Source organism: Camelus ferus, chromosome 8 (assembly GCF_009834535.1).
Source record: "Camelus ferus isolate YT-003-E chromosome 8, BCGSAC_Cfer_1.0, whole genome shotgun sequence".
NCBI lineage: Eukaryota > Metazoa > Chordata > Mammalia > Artiodactyla > Camelidae > Camelus > Camelus ferus.
The window spans coordinates 25,127,741-25,152,371 of NC_045703.1; the positions used below are offsets into that span (position 1 = coordinate 25,127,741).

At 42.8% G+C, this 24,631-nt stretch overlaps 3 protein-coding genes across 14 annotated transcripts in view; 1 reads left to right on the forward strand and 2 right to left on the reverse strand.

Annotated features, from left to right (window-relative positions):
• The window catches only part of ANKRD6 (ankyrin repeat domain 6), a 198,199-nt gene that overhangs the window by 165,090 nt on the left and 8,478 nt on the right, over nucleotides 1-24,631 (forward strand). For 8 of the 12 annotated variants that reach the window (XM_032484594.1, XM_032484591.1, XM_032484585.1 and 5 more), the window contains 9 exons: nucleotides 1,398-1,511; nucleotides 2,206-2,332; nucleotides 3,491-5,103; nucleotides 6,531-6,551; nucleotides 6,772-6,960; nucleotides 7,471-7,528; nucleotides 8,891-9,017; nucleotides 9,116-9,237; nucleotides 11,263-11,556. In XM_032484594.1, coding sequence (XP_032340485.1) covers nucleotides 1,398-1,511; nucleotides 2,206-2,332; nucleotides 3,491-4,062 — 813 coding nt within the window. In that variant the 3' untranslated portion in view covers nucleotides 4,063-5,103; nucleotides 6,531-6,551; nucleotides 6,772-6,960; ... (2 more) ...; nucleotides 9,116-9,237; nucleotides 11,263-11,556. Of the gene's footprint in view, nucleotides 1-1,397; nucleotides 1,512-2,205; nucleotides 2,333-3,490; nucleotides 5,104-6,530; nucleotides 6,552-6,771; nucleotides 6,961-7,470; nucleotides 7,529-8,890; nucleotides 9,018-9,115; nucleotides 9,238-11,262; nucleotides 11,557-17,498; nucleotides 18,299-20,961; nucleotides 23,005-24,631 lie in introns of those variants that run through there. The other 4 variants (XM_032484588.1, XM_032484589.1, XM_032484590.1 and 1 more) reach the window with 4 other exon arrangements.
• On the reverse strand, nucleotides 9,332-11,689 carry LYRM2 (LYR motif containing 2). Its single transcript, XM_006178564.3, has 3 exons — nucleotides 11,561-11,689; nucleotides 10,784-10,924; nucleotides 9,332-10,339 (listed from the first exon to the last, which is right to left on the reverse strand). The coding sequence occupies exons 1-3, from the start codon at nucleotides 11,603-11,605 to the stop codon at nucleotides 10,259-10,261; spliced, it is 267 nt and encodes an 88-aa protein (XP_006178626.1). The 5' UTR covers nucleotides 11,606-11,689; the 3' UTR covers nucleotides 9,332-10,258.
• Nucleotides 14,211-24,631, reverse strand: part of MDN1 (midasin AAA ATPase 1) — a 140,194-nt gene continuing 129,773 nt past the window's right edge. The window contains 10 exon segments of the mRNA XM_032484597.1: nucleotides 14,211-15,563; nucleotides 16,388-16,530; nucleotides 17,610-17,673; nucleotides 18,547-18,661; nucleotides 18,753-18,826; nucleotides 20,449-20,623; nucleotides 21,268-21,383; nucleotides 22,286-22,375; nucleotides 23,061-23,224; nucleotides 24,272-24,442. Coding sequence (XP_032340488.1) covers nucleotides 15,375-15,563; nucleotides 16,388-16,530; nucleotides 17,610-17,673; nucleotides 18,547-18,661; nucleotides 18,753-18,826; nucleotides 20,449-20,623; nucleotides 21,268-21,383; nucleotides 22,286-22,375; nucleotides 23,061-23,224; nucleotides 24,272-24,442 — 1,301 coding nt within the window. The 3' untranslated portion in view covers nucleotides 14,211-15,374.

The following is a 24,631-nucleotide window of genomic DNA, read 5'->3' on the forward strand; positions in this document are numbered from 1 at the left end:
TTGGCAAACTACTTAATGGAAAGGTTGTGCCCGTTTATATCCTATCAGCAGTATCGAGTTTCTGTCTCAAACCTTTGCCATCATTAATGTTAACATTTTTTTTAAAAAAAGGTTTTGCCAAACTGATTAAGGACATTTGTTTAATTTTTATTTCCTTGTTGACTAGTGAAATTTAACATTAAGGTTTATTTGTTATTTGCACTTCATAGAAAGCCCACTTAAAAAATCTCTTCTTAAACCATAATTCATTAGTTATGACTGTTTTGTGAATAAAACCCCACTTCAGGTACCCCAAGCCCAGAGAGGAATGTGTTAGGTGAATGGTGAGAGGTCTCAAGGACCTACACTCTGGTTCAAGGAAGGTGACAGATTCAGTCATAGATTCTTAGTCCAAATTCCCAGTCTCAGGGAAAGGACTCTGGGCCCAGTGTGAGTCAGGTGCGCGTGCCTGGGCCAGTCAGCCCTGCCCCGGGAACACGCCCACGGATCAGCATGGGTGCTCCGGGCTGAGCCATCTGGCTGGGCAGGGGATAGGAGGTGGAGGGGAGCAGGCCAGTCGTCGAAAACAGGAGGAAAGCAGTTCACAGGAAGACGTGAGGGCTAAAGAGGGCAAACAGAAGGCGCTTGCTGCATCTCCAGAACTGATGCAGCTTTTTTATTTTTGAACATTTGGGTGTGGAAAATCAGGTATGTCCCTGACGGGAGGGGAACTCGGCGGTGAGCCCTCAGTGGGTGGCTCCCGCTAACACCAGCTCCTTTCTCTTCTTTGGACCTTGTCCAAGCCTTTGAAGTCTGGCCCCTCCGGGTGTTGGAGCCCTACAGGAGATGTCTGGGTGGGGGTGGGCATGTGATTGAAAGGTGACAGTCATTTGCCCCCTGAAGCAATCCCTTTGAACTCCTTCCACACCCTTCTTCCCGGGCTTTGACTACTTTCAGTGAAGGGCCAAGAGGATTTGTTCTCTTTTATTCTGGGATAAAAGCCCAGAATATTCAGCTTCTTCCATGTCCTCTTGGCAGCCACTAACATTTAAAAAAACCAATTTTTTAAAAAGAGGAGGTGGGATAGCGCCATACTTCTTGAAATAAGTCTTGGAGATAATGTTCTAAGACCTATAAAAATTCTTTTACCTACAAGGACTGTATTGGCTTGAGTTGTATATTTACTGTGCTTTATTTATGGTCTTTTAAACCCCTTAAGACTTTTAAAGGAGAAAAAGAAAGTAGCATTAACAGAAACAGGCTCAGGAATTCTGAAAAGCTTGAGTTCCATGAATGTCACAAGAAGAGGGAAGGGCAAGGAGCTGAGGTCTGCTGGCCTCTGCCCGGCCCCTGCCTGGTACCCCAGGGCCCATCCCCAGGTCATCTTGGTCATGCTCCCTTTGCCCATTGAATCCTAGATGCGTGTCCTGGACAAGCTGATGGTTGAGCGACTCTCAGCAGAGAGGACAGAGTGCCTGAACCGCCTGCAACAGCACTCGGACACAGAAAAGCACGAGGGAGAGAAACGGCAGGTGAAGACCAGGATCTGTCTGTCTTGATCTTGTGATTTACCACCCGTCTCTCCTGCGTTAAGGGACTCGGACCCAACATTGAAAGCTCCCAGGTCGAGGCCCTCTAAGAGCGTTCACATTGCAGAGCATGCCATTTTTCTAACCTGAAATGTAGTTAATAGAAAAGAACCCAGGGTTCAGCTCATGTTTGTGGCTGAATATGCCTGCAACAGGCAGAGGCCGAACAGTCTATAGAGTGTTCCAGGGGAGAGGTCAGCTCTGCCCTGAATCAGTTCTGCATCGTGGCTCTGTTGGGCCGTGACTCTTTGTTGCACAAGGCTTGATTCTTACCCTTAGAGAGTTTGGGTCGCCCCAGGACAGCAGACATGAAATGAGCACTTGTGAGTGTGTGAGATCTTGCTTCCATCAGCTTGGTTTGGAAGACTTGGGAAGCCTTGAGTGTTTGTGTTTAAGGTGCCTCTGGGTCACTTAATAAAGATCATCGTCAGTACTCAGCTTGGGCACTGGGGGAGTCCTGGGCTTCAGAGGGTCAACAGAGAGTGCTGTGTGGCCAGTGGGATGTGGGTAACCCACAACTTCGGGGCTTGTCAGGATAATAATTGAAAAGCCTACTCTTGATGCTTTAATTCATATATCATGTATCAAATTCTCCCGATTATTTTGTGTACTAACTTGTGGGGTTTTTTTTTTTCAGATGTCCTTGGTGGATGAATTAAAAACCTGGTGCATGTTAAAGATTCAGAATCTGGAGATGAAGCTTTCTGGAGATTCTAGGGTGTCCAGGACTAAATCCACACCTTCCACTTATGAGTCCTCCACAGGTAACTGACTTGCAGAGAGAGCCCCTCCATCCAAAGGTGGTGATACCCCCCTGGGTTGCGTTCTCTCCTGCACAAAGGCAGCCCATGTGGTAGGGCTACAGAAGATGCTGGATTGGACGTGAACTCTGTGGGGGCAAGGACCGTGTTTTGCTCACTATGGTATATGCAGTTCCTGTACAGTAATACAACACTGCTATTTAAGTGTTCAAAAATATTTAAGTGAAAGAAAAAAAGAATTGTTGATGGTTGACAGTAGTGCAATACTGATGGTGAAAGAGTGGACCCTTAAGATGGGGTGAGGAGATTGTCTCCTTAGCAGAGAACCCACCCTAGCCCTTGTACTGCTTTCCCTTTCTTCTCGATCAGCCTTCTACCTTTGGACAACCCAGTACACCCTCATTAAATAGAAGTTCATATACCGAAGCTGCCCCAGGGGCTAGATAAGAGAAGCTTTGCGCAGAGCATCTTTGCAGTAGCTGCAGTGGTTATGCTCAGTGATGATCCTTTGAAGACATCACAGGCTTAGTAATTAGACCTCCATGGGGGAATTTTGATACGTCAAATTTGATACATTCCCATAGACCATCTCCACATCTGTGGTTTTATCTTCCTTGTACCCGTAACAGTGGGAGAAATCCTGGGCAAATTTTTCATGCTAGGACTAGTTACAGAACTTGCCGTGGAGCTCTGGGTACAAGGAATAGGACCACCTCTCCAAATGAGAGCTTTGGTCAACGGACTAATAACTGGGGCGATGGTGTGGAAAAGGCCCAGAAGTTAGAGAATGGGGGTGTTCATTCTTATCAATAAGCACCCAGTTCTCTTTTGGGACATGTGGTGAGATGTGTCATCCTTAGCAATCAGGAAATGATACCCAGAGCCTTCTAGTGTAGATTGAGACAGGCTAAAGGAGAGGCCAGTGTTGTTTTTGGCATAGATGCCACCAGTGTGTCTAACACAGTATCCATGAAAGCCCCGATGAAACAAAATGATCATGAGGGGTGAAGTGGAGCGGGGGGGACAGGAGAAGGTGTACATGGTGGGTGATGATTGAAGAGGCTGGCGGGTTACAGGATTCCCAGGACACAAACGCCGACCCACGTGGCTGGACGGACATGCATTCAATCACTCTGAGTTTTGTTTTCCTTCCAAAACCAGGTGTGGATCAGTCGGTGGTGACTGCAGGTCCAGTGGCAGCTTCGGACAGTTCCCCTCCGGTGGTCAGGCCCAAGGAGAAGGCCCTCAGCTCCACAGCGACCCACAGACTCCAGCAGGAGCTGTCTTCCTCCGACTGCACGGGCTCCCGACTGAGGAATGTCAAGGTCCAGACAGCCTTGCTCCCTTTGAAAGAGGCCACCAAATGTGATCTGCAGGCTGGGCCCTGTGTTGACAGAGGCACCCAAACCAAGAAGTCTGGGAAAAGTGGGCAGACGAGGCACCGGACCCAGCAGCCAGCGCCCAGCAACACCTGTAGGCAGCTGCCCCCAGCAGCAGGCGGCGAGCAGACCGCCCCCCACCTCCGAGACACCTCCCAGGCGCTGGAGCTCACCCAGTATTTTTTTGAGGCTGTCTCTACCCAGATGGAAAAGTGGTATGAAAGGAAGATTGAAGAGGCACGGAGCCAAGCCAGTCAGAAGGCCCAGCAAGACAAGGCCACGCTGGAGGAACACATTAAAAGTTTAGAGGAGGAACTTGCTAAACTGAGGACTAAGGTACAGAAGGAAAACTAGGGCCTGGGAAGTGGCACCAGACAGGACTGTTGAGGATTTCCAGTCCGTCGGCTGCTACTACGCACAGAGCAGACTTGCCTTTAAAAAAAATCACTAATTTCTAAAATGTGCCAGACACAGTCTTCCTATGCCCTGAGGTTATGAAGACGTCAACAATTAGACTGAAACCAGGGGAAGCTTGCTTAGTTTTAGGTTTCATTACAAACTCGAAATCTCAGCCCAAGTTCATCTGAAGTTCAAAAGCTCAGATTAAGCAAGCCATGCTAACGAATGGAAGGATGTTTAAACCCAAACCCTAATATTCAGGATATGAAACAATGTAAATGAAGAGCAGGGAAAGATATTAATCCCCTGTGAACTGAAATCAAGCAGTCACTCTTATGTAAAACACACCCGCCGTGCCTGGACCAGAGTGTCTTTCTGTAAGAGCTGCAACAGACGCGCTAAACCCTCGCCCTCAAGTCTGTAGTTCTCACAATGCCGATGTTTTAACCAGGGGAAAACTTAAATAAATTTTGAGGAGAAAGATTTTCATGATGTCACAAGACCCAGGATATCTTAAAATGTTTCAAAAAATCAAAGTGTATTTAAATAATGAGTAATTGACTCATAGCACTGGAGATGTTTGTTAATAAATGAACTCAAATGAGAAAGGTGCACATCATTTGATCATGGCTTCTGTATATTTCAGCCAAAATACAGAAACACTACAATCATAGTGATTTCTAAAGCAGATTAATGGAAAAAAAATTCATGTAACAATGAAACTTCTATAAACCAACTCACAGCCATTTATCTTAGAGTACTTTTCTGAATTTGAGCATAGTGGTCTACATTTTATAAAGAAATAAGGCTGTTTATTAAAAAGTATTTCATTTTGAATTGAGTTCTGTCATTGAAGGACCTCAAAAGCTTTCCACTGCTTTGCGGTGACTATATCAAGGTAAATAATTCAGTAACTTGATTTAGATTGCCCAGCTTCCTGGAGCCCTGTGGATTTTACCCTGCTCTATGGAGTACAGAGTTGCAAAAGTAGCTTAGGTAAGTTGAAATTTTGAATTTACTTATCTTCCTGGCTTCTTGTCCCTTGCAATGTGGCATTATATTCATCTCCTCAAAATTCCATATGTGCATAGAAACCTTGATTCCATTTCTATAAACCAAGTAACTGTTGTGTGTAATTTTGAATAAAGTGTTGCTCAGTGAGCCAAAGGGAAAATTATGACTTCTCGACCTGGGAATACCCAGAAAAACAAAATATGCATTTAGTCCCTGTGTTTTCTGCCCATGGAGCTCACAGTTCTTTTGGCTTGTTCTTTTAAATAGTGATCATCTGTGGGTCTAGGCATTCCTAATAAATGTAGAGGTGTAGGTCATCGTTGCAGAACCAGGATAGGGAATTAATTTGATGTTCTCTGAAGTTTATCTTCAGGTTCGTAAGCTCGTCTTGCTCCTCCACTACCAGGTGGGATGGCTCGTCCCCAGAGACTCACTGGATTGCTAACTCCAGGGGCACTTGGGTCTCTTCACTTCCCTATTTGTTCCCAATGCAGAATCACAGGACTGTAGAGCTAGATGGTACCTTGAGTTTTCTAAATCAATCCCCAACAGGGTATCACTAACCTCTTTAGAACCCTTCCTCAGTTTACATCAGTTTGTTGGGAGCTGCCTGACACTGAAACCCTGAGATGTTCAGTAAGTCATGTTCCAAGCAGCAACTGTTTTCACCTATTAGGAAAGTCTGCTACCTCAAGGGTTGTCCTTGTTAAGAAATGCTGAAAAAGATTTTAACTGTCGGGACTATCGAGCACTTGGGTGGGAAGTATTTTGATTACATAACTCCTGTGCATCAGAGGCGGGCAGCTTACTGTGAACTGGAAAATTCTGTCAGTCACAGTTAGGGAAGAGGTTAGGGAGGACCGTGAAGGGTCAGATGCTCCTAGTCTGGCAGGTGATGTGGATCTTGTCTCCCAGGGAAAGGAAAACCAATACGCTAGGAACCTGAGCAGGGTCAGCCAGCCTCTAACCCAAAGAGATCACAGCCTCTCAAGACCAATGCAATAGCTTTTTCAACACCTGTGGTCTGCTTTTGTTCCTTAGCATTGTCAAAAACTTGACTACGGGTCTCATGTGTTTTTATTTTTTTTCCCTGTGCTATCTGCTAAAATGCACAAATGCCACAGCAGTGCTTTTCCAAAACAGCAGAACTATTAACAATTTACAACAGTGTAGGTTGTGTTTCAAACAGGCTGGAATTTTCAATAGCTGAGGGAATTACGTAAAACACAAAAGATGTACAATATTGCAGTTTAAAAAATTGTTAGTGTATTATTGCATTGAGTATGGTAAATACCTGCGGCAGACTGAGTATTAGTTCTAACCTTACTTTTGACTTTGGGAGCCCAAAATAAAGGAAGTGATGTTTTCATGTTTATACCCTCTTTTTTTTTTTTTTTTTTTCTTTTCAGTCAAGCGTTGATGCTTAAGAGGTATGTTGTCTTCTATTTAATATTTTTATCATCTTGAATTTCTCTTTGAGCATTAAATATAGTTCTCAACTCTATGGATAGTATTCCTTATTTAAAAAATGAAAGTGAATACTTTGTTCAGCCTACGTTTTCATTTGTGTGGTTGACCAAATTTTATGGTTCCTGCAAAAGAGTGCCTTCGCCTAGCTATGCTTACCTTGTTTCTAATAATGTAATTTAGAGCAGATACACCTGCTTGAAAGGAAAGATCACGTGGACTGCTTGAAAAAGTAAAAATTTAAAGCCTGCTGTAACATGAAAAGATTCCTCAGTATAAGCTTAAACAAATGTTTAAACTGTTGACCTTGTGGAAACTACTGAACAAAGCAGAAGGGGACAGGACATCACTTGCAATTTTACGCAGGCTAAGGTAACATTTTTTGACTAACAAATTGTTTCTAAAAGCTAAATATATTTCTTGTGATAAAAAAGCTAGGTACTTTAAGTATTTTAGTATTTAAGTATATTAAGGTGTAAAAGACAAACTAGTTTTAAAAAACGAATGACCTTTTAGAATGTTTTATGAATAAGAAATACTTTGAAATATATTTTCAGTTGTAATTTTATTTAAGGGGAAATACCCTTTTCCTGTTCTATTCAGTCAAATATTCTGACTCTGAATACATTACTTTAAATTCACTGAGAAACAAAAGCAAGACAGTGCAGTAAAGCACTTTTTAGAAATCAAAATGGACTGGGTGAAAATGATTTACTCTTTCTCAGCAAACAGAAGTAGAAAACTTAATCCTAAAGTATTTCTCAAATGCCTGACTCAAGGAAGGAGATGGCTGGTGGTAACTTCTAGTTTGGCACAGGGTGACAATTTACTTTTGATCCTGTTTGAGCCTTACTCTACATAATCCCATTTTTTTTTCCCAAGGTAAATGTGAGCTGCTTCCTTTTGGCTTTTAACTCAGATTTTCCTTATTCCATAAAAGGTAATTTAGCCACATAAGCGTTGGTCTCTCTCACTCAGCTTCACCTGAGAGGTGTGACTACAGTAATACAAACCCCCAGGAAATATGTTTTGCCTTCCTCAAACATTAGAAGTTCATTTGTCTCTGCAGACACACCCGCGGCGATGTCTGTGCCGTGGTTTTCAAACGTCAATGGCGCAACTTAAAGGGGGGAAATGACACGGGGGCCGCCAACATAGTGAATAATAAATAGCCTGGTGCCACTTCTCAGATGCTAGAAACTTTTGTATTTTAAAAACTTATAATGTAGAAAGATGGATTTATTGTAGTTCATATACATGACTCAAACATTCAGCTACCTTAAAATTAAACTTCAGGAACAAACCTTTAACATTCAAACAAGAGCATAGTTTACAGGGAACACCCAGGAAGTTAATTTGCCCGATCCACAATACAGACAATGAATACAATGTGTTCCACCAGCAGTTCTATTCTGGCCAACGTCTTAATGACCATGGTTTCACATGTGAGAAGAAATTGCTAAATAAATCTCCTGTTGGGCTAACCAACAGACTTGTCCTATAATTCAGAGGAGATAATCAAAGATTTAAGTGAACTAATTAAATGAAAGTGTTCTTTGGAGATGACGGTAAAAGCTTGTCTGTGAGAATAATCTTAGCCTCTATAAGACGAAAACTCAGGTTTTACTGTTTTATCCACTTAAGAAACCAAAATCAAAACAAAACCCCAAATAAGGTCTTTTTGGGGACTCTGTGGTATTTGATTCTTGCACAGACAGACCACAAATGCTCTCACATTGTCCACATACACCACTGTTAGAAAGAACATCAAAGTCACTGACTGCCACACTTCATAAAGGGAAGATTTTAGCTTCAAGATTTTAGATATACTAAAGACAGGCTGTGCTTGAGTATGTCCATTGTACCACACACACAAAACAAGTATTTCTAAGGTGCTCTCTGTTCAGAAACTGTTCACGAATGCTTTTCCTTCTGTTTGTCAGATGGCTTGACTAATGTACATCTATATAAAACCCTGAAAATTGGCTCATGCAAACATTTTAAATGAGTGCATCCTCCCGTGGAAGAGTATGCAGAATTATTTTGTCCTGTGGGCTCTGAGGCTGTGGGTGGCTCAGGTGGGCCCTGGCAATGCAAGTTATTGACATGTCACTCTCCAGTGGCACATGGTCCAATACCAGATACCATTTATCACTCTGCAAAATTTTGTCTACATCTTTTAGATACTGGTCAGATTCTTGGGTTGACTTTTTAGATCTGTTCTATAAGTGAACCGCCAATCCCAGCCTCTTCCACAAGCTTTCACTTGCACTAAATTGTTACACTTTTGATCTCTTTCAAGTGTCCTGAAGTCAACTTTTGTCTCCAATGTACTCTTCAAATTATATTTTTTCCTGTGACTGGAGGAGAACCTAATGCACTGAGGAACTTCCTTAATCATTTATTTTACTTTCTCTGCAGATGTGAAGGTAACCACATTTGTTTCATCCAGAAGTTGCCTCCTCTTTTTGGGAAGTGCTTTGGTGAGTTCATTAAGTTTCTTTCTCTCTTTCCAATAAAATTCTAGATTCCCAGTGGAGATCTTTTCAGAGAATCCTCTGATCATGACACACCTGAAGGACGTACCTCAACCACCATGAGGGGTAACATGGAAGGATTTCTAAAGAAAGCTCCAGGGTGTCTCCTGAGGTCAGTATATCTACGGTCCTACATCTCACATTGTTTTTTAAAACAGCTTTATTGACTTACACAATGTTATTTGTCAATTATATCTGAGAACAAGTAGGGGGAACAACAGCTTTATTGAGATATAATTCACATCCCATACATGTAAAATGTACAATTCAATAGATTTTGGTATATTCAGAGTTGTGCAACCAACACTGCAGTCTAACTTGAGTATTTTCATCATCCCAAAAAGAGACCCCATAGCCGTTGGCACTTACTCTCCAGTCCATCCACAGCCCTTGGCAACCACTAATCTTTCTGCCTTTTTTTTATGCATTTCATATAAATGGAGTCATACAATATGTGATCTTTTGTGACTGGCCTCTTAATGTTTTCAAGGTTCATCCATGTGTAACATGTATCCGTACCTCATTGCCTTTTCTTTGCTAAATAATACTTTATTATATGGTTATGCATTTTATTTATCCATTAATCAGTTGATGGGCATTTGGATTGTCTACTTTTTGGCTATTATGAGTAATACTGTTTAACCTTTTGGGCAACTGACAGTTGGTTTTCCAAAGTGGGTGCACAATTTTATAGTCCCACCAGCAGTGTATAAGGGTTTCAGTTTCTCCACATCTTCACCAACATTTGTTATTACCTACCTTTTTAATTATAGCCATTCTAGTGGATGCGAATAGTATCTCATGGTGGTTTTGATTTGTATTTCCCTGGTAATTAACCGTTTGAACATCTTTTTATGTGCTGACCATCTGTTGTACTGATTTTTGCTGCTTACAAAAACTGGTGACACATCCAGAAACATTTTCAAAATACAGGGTCTGTTTTGCAGTGCTAAGGCATTTGCTCTGGTGCACTTTTCTTGGCTCCCTCTGATATGCCGTGCTTCATGTTCTGAGAGTTTGCCCAAGGGCTCTGTATACAAACAGTTTCACTTGGCTTTGGGCTGCCCATTGTTGAGCCTAAGCTCAACCTGAACACATGGAGACTTCGGAAATCTTGCAGAATAATGCTATAGTTAAGATCTGGCTAAAGCAAGTGTTTTTTCTAACTCCTTGAGCTGCATATTGCCTTGAGTAATCATCATCCGGATTGCGTCCTGTAGAAGAAAGTGAAATCTGGTCACTGTTTTAATTGGTTAAACAAGGTACGGTTCTCCCATTTTGTTAAAGTCAAGAACCAATACTGAGAATTGGAGCTGCTGTGTTTTAGGAAAGCCAAAAGCTCACAATTAGGGGTACACAGTGTCTGGCATACTTTCATACATCCCAGTCATACTTGCTAAACCATCATGCTGGAATATTATCTTTCCATGGTGGGGAGGGAGTGTTAACAGAAAAGTTGGGTGATACTACCACAGAGTGTAGATATAGCACATATTGTAAAATTTAAAACATCAGTTAAGTGAAAAATCAGTAACATTAAGAGCAGTGATCAAGATATACCATCTCAGTGACATTCCAAGATATCTACTAAATTTTAAGAAACTCATTCATCAGTACAAAAGGGTCAGGGCCTTTCCTTAACAAGACCTTGGTCTCACCTCTTCAGTGACACTTTTGTTTCTTTTGAATTCTTCCCTTGCCCAGTCCTTCAGATATCTGCGATCAGAATCATTCGGAACTTGCCGAATTGCCTGCAAAATCCTTCTGTAGAGTTGGAGAACTTGTTGCCTTCTCAGAAACTGTACAGGGGAGGAGAAATGGCCATTACAGCTGCAGCAGTGACAGCCCAGCGGGCTCTGCTTTAGCAAACCCAACTGTCACAAGATGACTTATCTTTGGTCCTCAGTCTTTAAGAGGGCAAAGAAAAACACCTTTTATTCTTTTAAGACAACTGCAATAAGTTTACTTGGGCTGTCTTACTCCTCTGTCAAACATAAGAACCCTTACAATCAAGGGCTGACGACTGGGCAGGAAAAAGGGCTCCCAGTCTCTTAAAAGCTGTAACCACAGTAACAGCATTTTTCCTAAATTAATGCAGTTAAAATCCCTTGGTAATCGCATCTGCTCCTTCCCACAGCTCAGTGCAAAAGGCAGAGCAGTCTTTACCACGGCCACTAGGCAGCAGAGACATCCGGGCTTAGAGGTGAAGAGCCGGCCCGCCTCGTCATCCGGGACTCGAGGGCAGCCCCGCCCCCCTGCGCTTCCCGTTGGCCCAGCGCCGCGAAGCTCCGCCTCCCGTCCAGAGCCAATCACAGAGGGCCGCCCGCCCCAGTCTTCCTCGAGGCCCATTCTGCAGATTGAGTGGAGGGAGCGGCAGAGAATCGAGCCCAGACCCCGGAAAACTACCCTGAGAGGCCGGCGAGAACAGCAGGTACCTGCTTTAGCGTTAGCGTCGCTGGGGGTAACCGGGAAGTGGCCATGTCCTCCAGCTGCGCGGTTCGCCAGGGCCCCAGCGCGCAGGAGCGGAAGTGGGGGCGTGATGGGGCGGGGCGAGCCCGGTTTCCCGGGAGACTGGCTGCGGAGTGTGCGTTGGCTTCTATCAGTCGGAAGCCCGGGGGTTTGGACCCTGTTTAGTGAGCAGTTTCACTTTCTTAGCCTGTTTTCTCATCCGTGAAATGAGTTAACCATTCTTGCGTCATGGATTGTTCTGAGAATGGAAGAGTGGTAAGGTGCCAGTTCCCGGCACGTGGTTAAGAGTTTCATTAAAAGAAAGTTAAGGGTTTTGGGGGTGAGGGGAGAAAACGTCTTCACTATATTCCTTTTGAGATTTAGTGTGCATAGTTAAAAATACTAAAGTTCTAAATGTTAATTTCTCTTAAAACTTGTATCCTGCTCTTGTCTTTTTTTTTTCCCTTCTCGTTTTCATCCTCTTTTCTATCGTAAGCATTTTTCCTGGTGCTCTAGTTTTCATAATCGTCGGACGTTAAGTTACAAAGCTTTTAAATGGTTGTCCCATTGCGGCTTTAAGATTTTGTATTGTTGATAACGAGAAACTGAACATCCCTACACCTTAAGGTTTTATTTCACTATACTTGTTTTATCCTCCTCTCAACCCGCGCCAGGCTGTTACTGTAAGTGGGGTTAGTGAATACTTCGTACTTTTAAAAATGGGATTGTTCCGAACACAGTCAAAAATGTTGTTACCCGTTTACTGAGCATTTACTTGATTGCCTCACTTGTTGGAATTGTTGGCGCTCCCTTTTCCTAGTTGTGTTCTGGCTACTTCACGACCCTCTCCCCCCGGCCCCTTACCTGTTTTCTCATCTGTACAGCAAAATAATGGCATCTACCCGAGTTGTTACATGTAGTATGCTGAGAACAGGACCCAGCACATTCAAGCACTCTAGTGATTAGCTATTTTAAACATTACCTTGGCACTGTGTGAAGCGATGCTAATGTCATCACTTATTTCAAAATGTGGCTACTAATTAGCAATTCACTGATTTTCTTTCAAAAAATCAGTGAAGCTAAACATCCTTTGCCACTTCTACTTGTTCTGTGAGTTGTCTTTTGACTTTGGTCCATTTATGATGATCCAGACTTTTATTCTAATTTTATATGGGTTGTTTGCCTATTTAACTTTTAAGTTTGATCCTTTTCTTTTTATAGCTTTGTTTCTATACAGTCATGTGTATTTTCTTTTCTTTTGAGACTTTTCAGTTTCATCTTCTCCCTTTCCGAGCTTTGTAATTCTTTAAAACAATTTTTTTTCATTGTGTTAATGTTTAAAATATTTACTCCATCTAGAATTTTGGTTTCTAGCATGACAGGGATGTAAGTTCTTTTCCAGCTGTAAACTATAACTTTAATACCATTTATGAACTAATTCATTCATCTTCCTGGGCTTTGTGATACTTGTGGTAAATTCTTTTAGGGTTTGAATAATCCTCAGGATTATTTCATCTGGGATTAGTATGTTATGTTATTGTTTCATTATCTGGTGGGAATACTCCCTCGTAGTATCTTGTAAGAATCTTCTATTGATGTTCTGCGTGGCCTTTAGAAATGTTTTGTATCATTTCCCTCTAAATCGTTAGATGAAAAATGCGTGGAACACTGGCGATTCCAGGGCCACTGTGTTTTGCTGTGACCAGATCAAACTGTGTGGTGAGCATGTTGGGAGAGAAGGGACAAGAGCCAGGTTATGCTAAGCAGCAGGAATGGTACCTTCTTCACAGGAATCCAGAAAGATGTCCTTGGATGTTGTGTGATGAAGTGAAGCTAGCAAAGTGATTAGCAGTTCAGGCTATATTTTAACAGAGCCGCAGCTGCCATGCAGTCAGAGGAAAGCAGAATGGAAGACAGGATAAATGTCCAGAAGTTAGGACAAGATCTGGGTTTGGATGGAGATGAAGAGGAAAGTAAGGCAGATGTAAAGGTCGAGCTCCAGGTGAGAGAGCAAGCCTGTCCGAAGCAGCTTCTCAGTGACTCAGGCATGTCCGCCTCTCACCCAACCTCATTGTTCCTGACGGGTATCAAGGGACTGCTACTGTGCTTCCTAACCCCTTTCCCATCACAGCACAAACTGGAGATGGCACTCTTGCACAACCTGGCTTACTGGAATTCTTCTGTTCCAGGCCCCAGGACCAAGTGAACCATTGTATTGGTACACCAGTTGGGAAGCTCCAGGTTAACTGGTCCTGTCAGTTAAAGGTAGACATGATCGATGGCATCACAGTCCTCATGTTGGTGTCCTTCCCTGTTAGACCCACCCCTGCTGGAAGGTTAAACTTCCTGCCGCCCAGAGGGTTTTGGCTGATGACACATCTTTCCACTTACAGTTCATCTTGGAGCAGTATCTTTATGAACCATTGTGTCTTTCCACCAACTTGCCCTTCATCTTCTGCCACGAGGCCAGCATGCTGGGGCTAACCCATCAGACATAAGCACAATCAAGAAACACACCCTGACTGTAGTTAAGCCCCTACACAGCATAAACTAGTGACAGCCAGGTGATCCAGCAGACACGAGGCCGAGCACGCCTTCTGAGCACTCCTGTCATATTCCATTAAGAATGGTCACAAGTAACATCAACAGTGGTATTTTTTTAATAGTTTTCAGAATATAAGCTGCATAGCTTTTTAGAATAAAAAATAACCGCATGTACATGCTTTAGGACACTTGGTTAAACAACAAGCAATCTGTGTCTTTGACCACCTCAAAAGGGTGGCACACTTCACAGTGTAACTTGATAACAGACATGGAGCTAGACAATCACATCGTGACATGTCTACAAAAGAACATTTGGACAGTCAGAAAAACAGCACACAGTTTCAAGTATTCACGCACTGCTTTCTGGCCAAGTAAAAACTGCCTAAAAACCGTTGATGTATTTTGACTGGAAAAAAAGATGTAGCTATTTAGTTCTTCTGGACACAGCATTTCTTTTCCAGAATGAGACCGGCTCAGTTCAGCTTGAAAGCAGTGTGAGGAATGAGTCTTCCTCTTAACTGTTAAGAAAAAAGTGAACTAAAGAAATAAGTTATTAAACAAGGACTATGGCACTGAGGGAATGAAATAAACAAAGGGAAAAATAATTTCTGTCATTGCATAGTCTCCCGAAGCAGCAAATGTGGACACTGAAAAGCCACTTCATTTGTACACAGCCTAAGGATCACTTTCTGATGCTTTGTGAGAACACACATACCACAACCCCACCAAGAGAAGGCAGCTTCTTTCATAAGCACAGTAAGGAAACACCCTCAGACTCTAGAAAGCTGCAGCCGTCTTAGCCCCTTGACAGCTTTGGGTACACACTGTGTGCCTGGCAAGGCCAAGCCTTAGAGCAGGGTCAGGAGAGAAGTTCATTTTGGCCTGTGTCCAGCGGTCCCTGTGAAGGAGAGCGGGCAGCTGGGCCCCAAGGCTGGAGTGCAGCCACCTCTTGGGCCAGGGCTTCCAGGACGAGCCGGAAGGGCAATGCTCCCCCAGGTACGAGACCAGACACCTGCTGCGGTTCCTACTCTGCCCCGGGTTTGTTACAGGAACTGTAGCCCAGGCACAGCAGGAGCACGAGTGCTTTCTCTCGGCCCTGAAATCACAGTGTAAAATAAAATGTATACTGCAATAAATTTTTTGTAGCAGTTGGGTGAACGTTCATAAATCAAGTCTAAGATAAAATACCATTTTAGAGCTGGGAGTTCAGAAACAGTTGTCCAACAGGGAGCACTTGGCAAGCAGTGTTCTTGTGTTCTATGGTTGGTCAGAGGCCGTCACCAGCTCAAACCACTGCCTAAGAGCGTCGCTTAGAGTCTCAGGAAGTGCATTCACGTCACGAAGAATTATGTAGAATGGGAATGGGAACTCTTCCATGTAGGATCGGATTTCAGGCATCTCTCCAGGTCCTTTAAATATTGGTACTTTAATGTCCAAGATAGAATCCTGGCAACAGAAAACATTTTGAGATAAAAACTAATTCAGCGTCCTTGGCTAGCTCTCCTATGATCTCTTTTTGCAGACAATTTTTAGGTCTCCTGTTCTAGTTCCTGCATATAAAAGTAGCTTTTATTAAGTAAAACAATTTTTAGAACAATCATCAAGGAGGAGGCAGATCTCTTTCTGAGCACCCCTTCTAGGAGAATGGACACTTAAAGGGGAGGAGAGGGGAAGATTAAAAAAACCTGATTTCCTTACAATGGTATTTCCTATCTACTTGGAATAAGTCACATTAAATCTTTAACTTGCTATCCAGGCCTTAATGTGACCTGCAGAGACAGTACTTCCCCTGAACAGAACCACCCTGTGGACCTCTTTCATGAAGTGATTGATGCTTCCTCCTTTGAGGAGGACTCGGCCGAGCTACAAGATACAGCCCTGGGAAGGGCTGGTCTACAGAGAGCAAGGCTGCGATACCTGCAGTGACGCCGTGAAGGGGGAGGTGACCCCCCAGAGTACGAGTCAGCATGGAAAGTGGTCATGAGGATGGTCTCTGCGCCATTCTGAATCCGGGCTTCCTACTCATTAGCTATATAACTGCTCTGTGTTTCTGTCCTTTACGGTAGAGTGGGACTAACGATCCCTGATCACTAAATTACTGCGCAGTTACATGAGAAAATAACTATCAAGTGCCCAGAACAGCGCCCTTCAGGGTGCCGTGAATGTTAGTTCTCAGTATGATGGTGAGACCCAGGCCATTTTTCAGATAGGACGGCTTGAAGAGAATCCCCACTTTCCCCCTAGAAAAGTGGCTTTTAGTAATCACTCACCCGTGAACTGGGGTTGTCCAACACAACAAAAATGACAAAGATGTTAGCATTCTGGGCAGCCTGAACTGCTGCTAGGACTCTGTCTTTGCCCTCAAGGAAGAGGCCGCGTCCATCAGAGACCACCAGGAGGAGCTGTGCGGTGTCTGTCACAGAACACACAGCAGGAGAGGAAGGAAGAGAACAGAAGGAAAAGCCGTCGTTCACAACTCCAAACTACCCACAGGAGGACAAATAAGTATCGGCTTTCTCTGTTAAAACAGATCTCTGAAACTCATGAATTTTGAGCACAAATAAAGGGGGCCTCCAATTAGATCTGTTACTTTAAATGCCTGAGCCAGAGACAAGGCTGCACAAAGATACATGAAGCTTCTGTCAATGACAGTTTCCCAGTAGTGCTTCAGGGTGTGTTGTCTGTAGATCAACTTTGTCCTAGAGCAACATAACACGTGTTTATGGCTATAAAGTATAAAAACAGCAGTACTGAGTAGACCATTAGAAGAAAGTACCCAAATCAGAAGCCTGTAGCTATCTTCCAAATTTCAGTTGTCTGTTACCTTCAGATTCTGTTAATTTCCTGTACCTAACTTTTATTTTTTTCCGTGAAATCAATTCACTTAAAAACTTAAATAAAAGGGACCATTAAAAATAAACAGTAAATAAAAATACTTTAAAAACTTTAGCCCATTTTACAGTATTTCCAGTGAAAGACTAACGCTTGAGGGGCAGGCTGTCTTCTCTGTCAGGGAAGGTTGGCAAGTATTGAGCAGCGCAAATGACTTGCTTCAAACAGGAAGCCTTCCCATGACACAGTCAGGACTGAGGATTCAGGGAAGAGCTAAAGAACTGGTGTGCTGCCAAAGCCCCAACTCAGTCACAGGGGGATTAGCTGGTTCCTGAATTATGTCCTCTGTTTTCCTCTGTTATTAAAATGTGAAAGATAACTGAAATCTATCAAATAGTATATACTAGTTAATGACAAACTAGTTAGTGTCTACATATAAACCTCATGAGTACCGGTTCAATAGAAATTTTTGACTCAATGAATGGGCAAGTAAAAAATTCCAGTGCTTAATATGTCTCTATCATCTCCCGTCTATGTCTCTTCCTATAGTGCACACTTTAAAAGATGGTGATGGGTACAGTGACATGAAGCAAGCAACTTGCAAATAACACAAAGGACAGAAAAGCACTTCGTTAACACAGACAGAAGCATGCAGCTCACCTGGACTGACGTTCTGTGAGAGCTGCTGAGCAGCTGCAAACATACTGGCCACAGACTCTAGGAACTAAACCAGAACCAGAAACAGACAATGAGTAAACTATTAAACTCTCTCCCCATTGTCACAGAGGCTGAAATTACTGCTGGCACTTAAACGACTATCAGATAACCATCTGAAATCTCTAGCAGTCACACTGTCCCTTCCAGCCACCAGTGAAAGGCCAAGGACCCTGGCGCCGCTTGGCATTTACCTTGGGTGCTGCCACTCTCCAGCACAGACAAGACATTTCCCTGCACACACCCCACTAGTGTTCTACGAGATGCCCCAGAGGAAAAGAAAGACTTCCCCTGGGGGATAAGAAGTCAGTAACTCCTCAAATGAACCAAACAGCTGTCTTCTTCCAATAAAAGAAAATAACAGCATAAAAAGAAGACAAGAAAACAAAATGCCCAGTGCAACATACAGAAAGGAGGCTAAACTAAGGCAGGAATCAGGAGAGAATTGTTATCCCACGCTGTGTTTTGAACTTATGTCATCCTGAGCAAGTCACTGGCTGTATTTTACATCTCTTCTTCTCTGCGCTAAGTGGTAGAGAGAAACTGGCCTCGACCCACTTGATGAGGGTACTGAGAGATGGTTCATTTTTCTGAAATGTTCCAAACCTCTCAAAAACAACAACAACAACAAAAAAGGAAGCCAGAAAATCAATGATGCAAAGTCAAATGAGTTTTTGAGGAACTGAGAAAAAGAGGTCACACCCTATTTAATAATGGATGTCAAGAAAACTTATTCCAGGGAAACACAGGCTGAGGTTTAGACTCTCCTGTATTGTAAATTTTACCTGTCCTAATACCGCACTGGGGAGGAGGGACTTCTAAAAACTGTCTCTCTTACACCAGAAAAATAAACTGCAGAAGACATCTGATATCATTAGCATACCTGAGCAATCTTGGTTTTCTTTTGCTGGAATTTGCAGAGCCGCAGGATCTGGGACCCTGAGTAGTCACTGAACTGTTCATGGAATGGGTGTAACAGCTTTACAGACTCTCCAAAACTTAAGGGAGAAAAACCAAGTACAATGGGAGTTATTCTTTGTCATGCAAAAAAAGATTGGTTTTCCTAGTGGGATTAAAAGACACCCTTACCTGCACACTGCAATCTGACCCACTTCCAGAAGGGTTAGAGCATTTCCAATCACGGCCAAAGATTCAAAAGCAAGCTGTGAAATAGAAAGGTAAGAGCTGAAGGAATCAGAATATGCTCTACATCAGTGCCTTTCAACCTTATTTATACCAAGACTCCCATTAAAAAAAAAAATCACTTTTTTTTGGTATGGCATACAGGGGAACAACATCAATGAGGCTCTTCACAACCAATTCAGAGGCTGTGGTAGGCTTACACCCTGGCTAATACCACAAACACCAAAACCCAGTATCCATTACACCAGTAGGAAAGGTCTGCTCTAGAATTATCTAATAGAAATCAATCTTGAGAGAATTGGTCCATAAATTTTTAAGGTTTTTTTTCCCTTTTTGACTAGATAAAGTAATCTCTTACGGGTAAAGGATTTTAAAAACCAATTTATTTTAATCTATGCATAACTTACAGTATAGTTTTACAATTTAAATTCAATTAAAAAGATAATGCCATTTGCAGCAACATGGATGGACTTGGAGATCATCATTCTAACTGAAGGAAGCCAGAAAGATAAATACCATCTGATACCACTTATATGTGGAATCTTGGAAAAGACACAAATGAACTCATTTACAAAACAGAAACAGACTCACAGACATAGAAAACAAACTCATGGTTTACGAGGGGGGAAGGGAGTGGGAAGGGATAAACTGGGAGTTCAAAATTTGCAGACACTAACTACTATATATAAAATAGATGAACAAGTTTCTATAGTACAGCACAGGGAACTATACTCAGTATCTTGTAGTAACCTACAATGAAAAAGTATGAAAACAAATGTATGTATGTATATGTATGACTGAACATTACACTGCACACCAGAAATTGACACATCGTAAACTGACTATACTTCAATTAAAAAAAAAAAAGGTAACGAGGATACCTGCAGCAGTTAACATCTACTGGAGATATCAAGTGCTGGGCATTAAACTGAGTGCTCTACATACATTACCTCATTTAGCCTTCATAACTCTGAGTCTGAGGTAAATATTGTTATTACCATTTTTGGGAAGGTAAAACAAGCTGCCCAAGGTCATGTGGTAGTAAGTGGGGAGTTGAGATCCAAGCCCAGGTTCAGAGGTTACACTAACTTTTTCCAGCAAAGCCTGTGTATAGACTTCAGGTTGCTTATTGGCTTGTGCTGGATAATAACATCACCGCAAAACCCACCACCACTCTTCAGTGTCCATGATGGTGGGTGGGTTCGTAAGTGATCCTACCCAGGCTCCTAAGCCTTGTTAATACCGAGAGAACACTAACTCTACACAGGCTTAAACAAACGTATATTGAAGACATTTTTTTAAAAAATCAAGGATATCCAGATATTATGTTGTGCATGGTCTTAAGGAATACAGTACACTGCTTTCGTAGGAAATAAACATTGTCAGGTTTACTTATTCTGCAGCTAGACAACAGAATGGCAAGGCTAGGAACACAACAATTTAGAAGACTTATGATAGGAAGAGACCAGTATGTGAGACATTCTGAAATTGCCCTTCTGAACTCTTCTTAAAGTTAGGTCTTCTCAAACACGGTATCACATTCTCAGAACCAACTAATTGGTATTTTAAAGTGTGTTTTGCTAGATCATATTTAACACATTTGGGTGGCCCATCCAACTGCCCCTACACTTCTCATCCTTACCTGTTTCGTGTGGTTGTCTACCATGCTGGAAGAGTCATCGACAGCCAAACAAATCTGATACTGGCGTTTACTGGGCTTGGTCCTTCGAAGCCAAATCTTGTCTTTCCGGAACTGACTAGCAATGTATGGAATGACCTTCCGCATGTTCAGTCGCTTCCCAGTTCGATAGTCTCCTCTGTTACATTTAACCAGACAGGACAGAGATTAATTAAGTGCTCATCACTTGATAATTTTTTTAAAGGATAAGATTACATTAATAATATCTTATAGCCAATTATAGCAAATAACCAGTAACCTGGCGCAATGAAGTATTACTGTCAACTGAGATCATTAAGGGCCGGGATCATCTTGATGAGCAGCCAGAAGAACTGGATATGTATGTGGCAATAATAATTCGGTCCTTTAGAAAATTTAAAGGTTTTTAAAATTAGAAAAAAAAAGTTTGCATTGAGTATTAAGTCTTGGATTCTCTTTCTGTTCTAAAACTATGCCTTTGGACACATCTTTGAAAAGATCTACATGAGTAACGCATGCAGCAGTGAGTAACCCAACATGCAGACAGTGAGCGGCATGTACACCCACAGGCTCGGCCAGTCTTCCCATCAGATGTTAAGAAACTGCATTCACACTGAACTTCACAGAAACTTTTGTGGAAGACGTAACATGACAACAAGGCAAGAAGACCATACTGGTGCCTGTGCAGCAGAAATGGCCACCAAGACACCAGCACCATAAGCTGTTAGGTGCTCAGCTCAGTGGCAAGGATGACACTGCCATCTTTCCAGGGCACTGTGAGCGCATGCAACAGAGAAGACTTACCTCAGTTTGGCTGCCTGGGTGGGCTCTAGTATGAGACGAAGCTGTTCGCACAGCTGTTGTGAAAGAGGCGCAGTTAGGACCAGGTAGCTCTGCCACATCTCGGCTGCGGCCTTCTCCTGTGACGACAGCAACAGCATGGCACCCTCAGAACGTCAGAGCCAACCAGAGTCACGACAGCAAGATGAAGGGAAGTGGCAGAAAATGGCTTGTGTGTATTTTCCCAACAAAAGTACTTTAAAGTGTCTCTCAGCAAGTTGCCATCTACTTCACTTGGTCAAAAACGTCTCCTCTAAACCCCTCCTCCAAAACACCTCAGTTCCAATGAGAATGAAACAACAAGGCAGTAAAATATTGTAAGTCATGACCAAATCAGTGCCTTGTCACGTCACTTACGAAGAGGATGTGACGTATACTCTTTTCGTGGAGAGGGAGCTGTGATGGGCAATTTTGGTGCCAGGAGATCCAGCAACTTAATCATGGGTTCTCAGAGCCATGTTTCAAAAGTAGTAGTGACAAGTGAGTGCAAATCTCTCACATAATACACTCAGCAGTGTGCACAGCTCCATGGGTCCCGTTCCGTCCCCCTCCCTTATGGCAGAACAGTCAATACACATGCAGTGAGAATGATGATAATAGACACAAAATTAAAATGTGTGTACATACAGTAAATCTAGGATGCAGAGTCACTAACAGTGAAGCTTCTGGTTAACCTACACTGCCACACCCCATCAGCTGGTGATATTCTACGTGGCCTATTCCAACCACTGTCACATCTATTATGTCCATTACAGGGTGAGCAACAGAAGTTAAAGAAACACATCAGCTTCTGTGTTTTAATTAAGCTACAGATCTAGTGGCAAAGCAGGCAGAAAGCAAAGGGTAGATGTAGACTTCACAACTGTAATTATATTCTCCATACACTCGGTCATTTTTACAAAGGTAATTGGGGTTAAGAACATATTAAGTGTTGTATCTTAAAACACAAAAGTCAAGATATTTTGTAAGACCAGGGACTTACTTCTTCTGGGTTTCCAGATTCGTGTGGCTGCCATGTTTCCAGCTGTCTCTCCAGCTCCTGTCTTAGTTCATTGACATCTTTTAAGAAAGGCTAAGAGGGAAAAACCACAAATGAGAGGCGACCCAGGTTGGAATCACCAACTTCCCCTGCAGCATGAGCTCCAAATACATACCCCTGGGATGCAAAACCTGAGCAAATTTAATGGCAGAGTAAGATGCCAGACAACCATTCTTCTGGTTCCCATATTGTAGAGATATGACAGATAAAGGAAATTTTAACGTTTATAAATCCATCCCAGTAAAACAAAAACAAAATTCCCATGAAGATATCAATAATGAAAATATCCTGTGATTAATCCAGACTGCCACTGTCACACAATTAGGGGAAAGAACTCAGCTCACTGGCTCCTCCTAAATGTGGACAGATTCTTACTACTGAACCAACATAACCTGAACTGTCCTTCAGACTCCTCACATGAGGCTGGTGGACATGACAAGAGTAGATGTGAGGGCCAGAGGCCGAGGACCAGACCCACCATCATGGCTGGGCCAGGGCAGGGACCACCCACAGTGACCCTGGGTTAACTATTACAATAGTGTTACCTGCTCAGAGAACACCTCTCAAACCAATGGTATTCCTAAAACAAACTGGTAAGGATATGATACCCCCCAAACCACTACATGCTGTATAAAGTTCTAAAAATAAAGACCTAAAAGCAACTGATAACTACATTTGGTCAACTTATTAAAGCAGCCGTCTGTGAAAGTTTTAGGACCTGGAAAGTCGTGTCCACAAGGAACTGATGGGCTGTATGAATGGCTGACTCTCGGCTTCTCTCTGGTTTCTCATTCTCTGTCTCCTTGTGGGATGTGTCTGTCCTGGGGTCTTGGTCTTCCTCTGTTTTACCAGTTTGGGTCTCCATCTCCATCTCTTCAAAGCCTGTTTTCATACAGGGACAGTTTTACTCACCATAATGTCTACATGAAGACTGAGCCTTCACAGTGCTGTGTCAGTCCTAACAATCACGCAGGCTTCCCTCATTCACCCCTCGGCACGTTAACACACGCCGGCTCCCGTGTCTTTTCTCTGAGACAGTCATCAGCAGTTCTTACTCCCTTAACTTCCCCTTCTCCCCACTGTGGTGCTGAAGGCAGTGTTCTGGGAGGGGAGGCTGCTTTACCCTGATAGGCCTCATAGAGCTGTGTGATCTGTTAAATTATGTACATGCAGAACTTTGACAAAAGTAAAAACTAAAATAAAAATCATAGTTCCATTTTACAGATGTGGAGGTTGAGGCAAATTGTTCATCTGAAATTGAGAGAAAGTCTGGATTTGAATCTAGGAGGGTCTAACCATAGAGCTGTGCCTTTCCCACTGTCACATAATGGCCGGGCAGCCAGCCGTTCTAACACCCCTGAGAGGAAGGAAGCAGAAGAAAAAGTATTTGAACTTGGCAAGTTCTTTTGAATGTGCATTTATACCACTACTGAGAAAGTTTATTTTTTCATGTGTTGAATGCATTAAATAAATAAACTGCCTGTAACAGCACTTGGTCAGCTATGAAATGGAACTGTATGTAAGAAGTTTGGTTACTTTCTCACTCGATTTTTTTACATATTTTACTGCATTTTATGCTAATATTTTATAATTTCATATAATTTCATATTATTTCTCTAATAATCAAGAACATATGTTCTTATCACAACTGGACTAAGTGTACTATTCTGTTTTCTTCTACATATTTAAAGAGGACTGCTGGGATTTTGTCTGAAACTGAAGTTTCAAGGGTCTCCTGTAACACTACTCCTCTACCCTTCTATCCCCAAACGAAATATGTATTGTGAAATGATCATAGGCACATTAGTATCTAAGCCATGGGTTAGGACATGGAAAAGAACAGACCAGACTCGACAGTACAAGAGAAGTGGCAGACTCTCTTAAGTCAGAGAGCTTAAGGGGGAGGGATGTGTTCTCAGTGGGACTCACCCGGGCGTGCCATGGTCCCCAGCTTGACCTCCTCTGGTCTCAGCTGCTCTGTGTCCACTGCTCTGAGCTCCTCCTGCTCCTCCGTGTCCATGAAGGGATCCTGTGTCTCCTCCTCTTCCGGAGCCTTGTTGGAGTCCTTAGCAGATTGTTGCTGCTCCATGCTGGCCACATCTGCCAACAAAGGGCGCACACACTTAAAAAGCCTAGATCTTTGCAGAACAAAGTCATCGTGTGCTTTTGGTCTAGTTTCCAAAATTCTACTAATGCTGGTTCTGTCACTGACTAGCTACGTGGCCTGGATGCAGTACTTGGCTTGTCTGCGACCTGCTGATCTAACTGCCTCTTCTCTACCCATCTCCC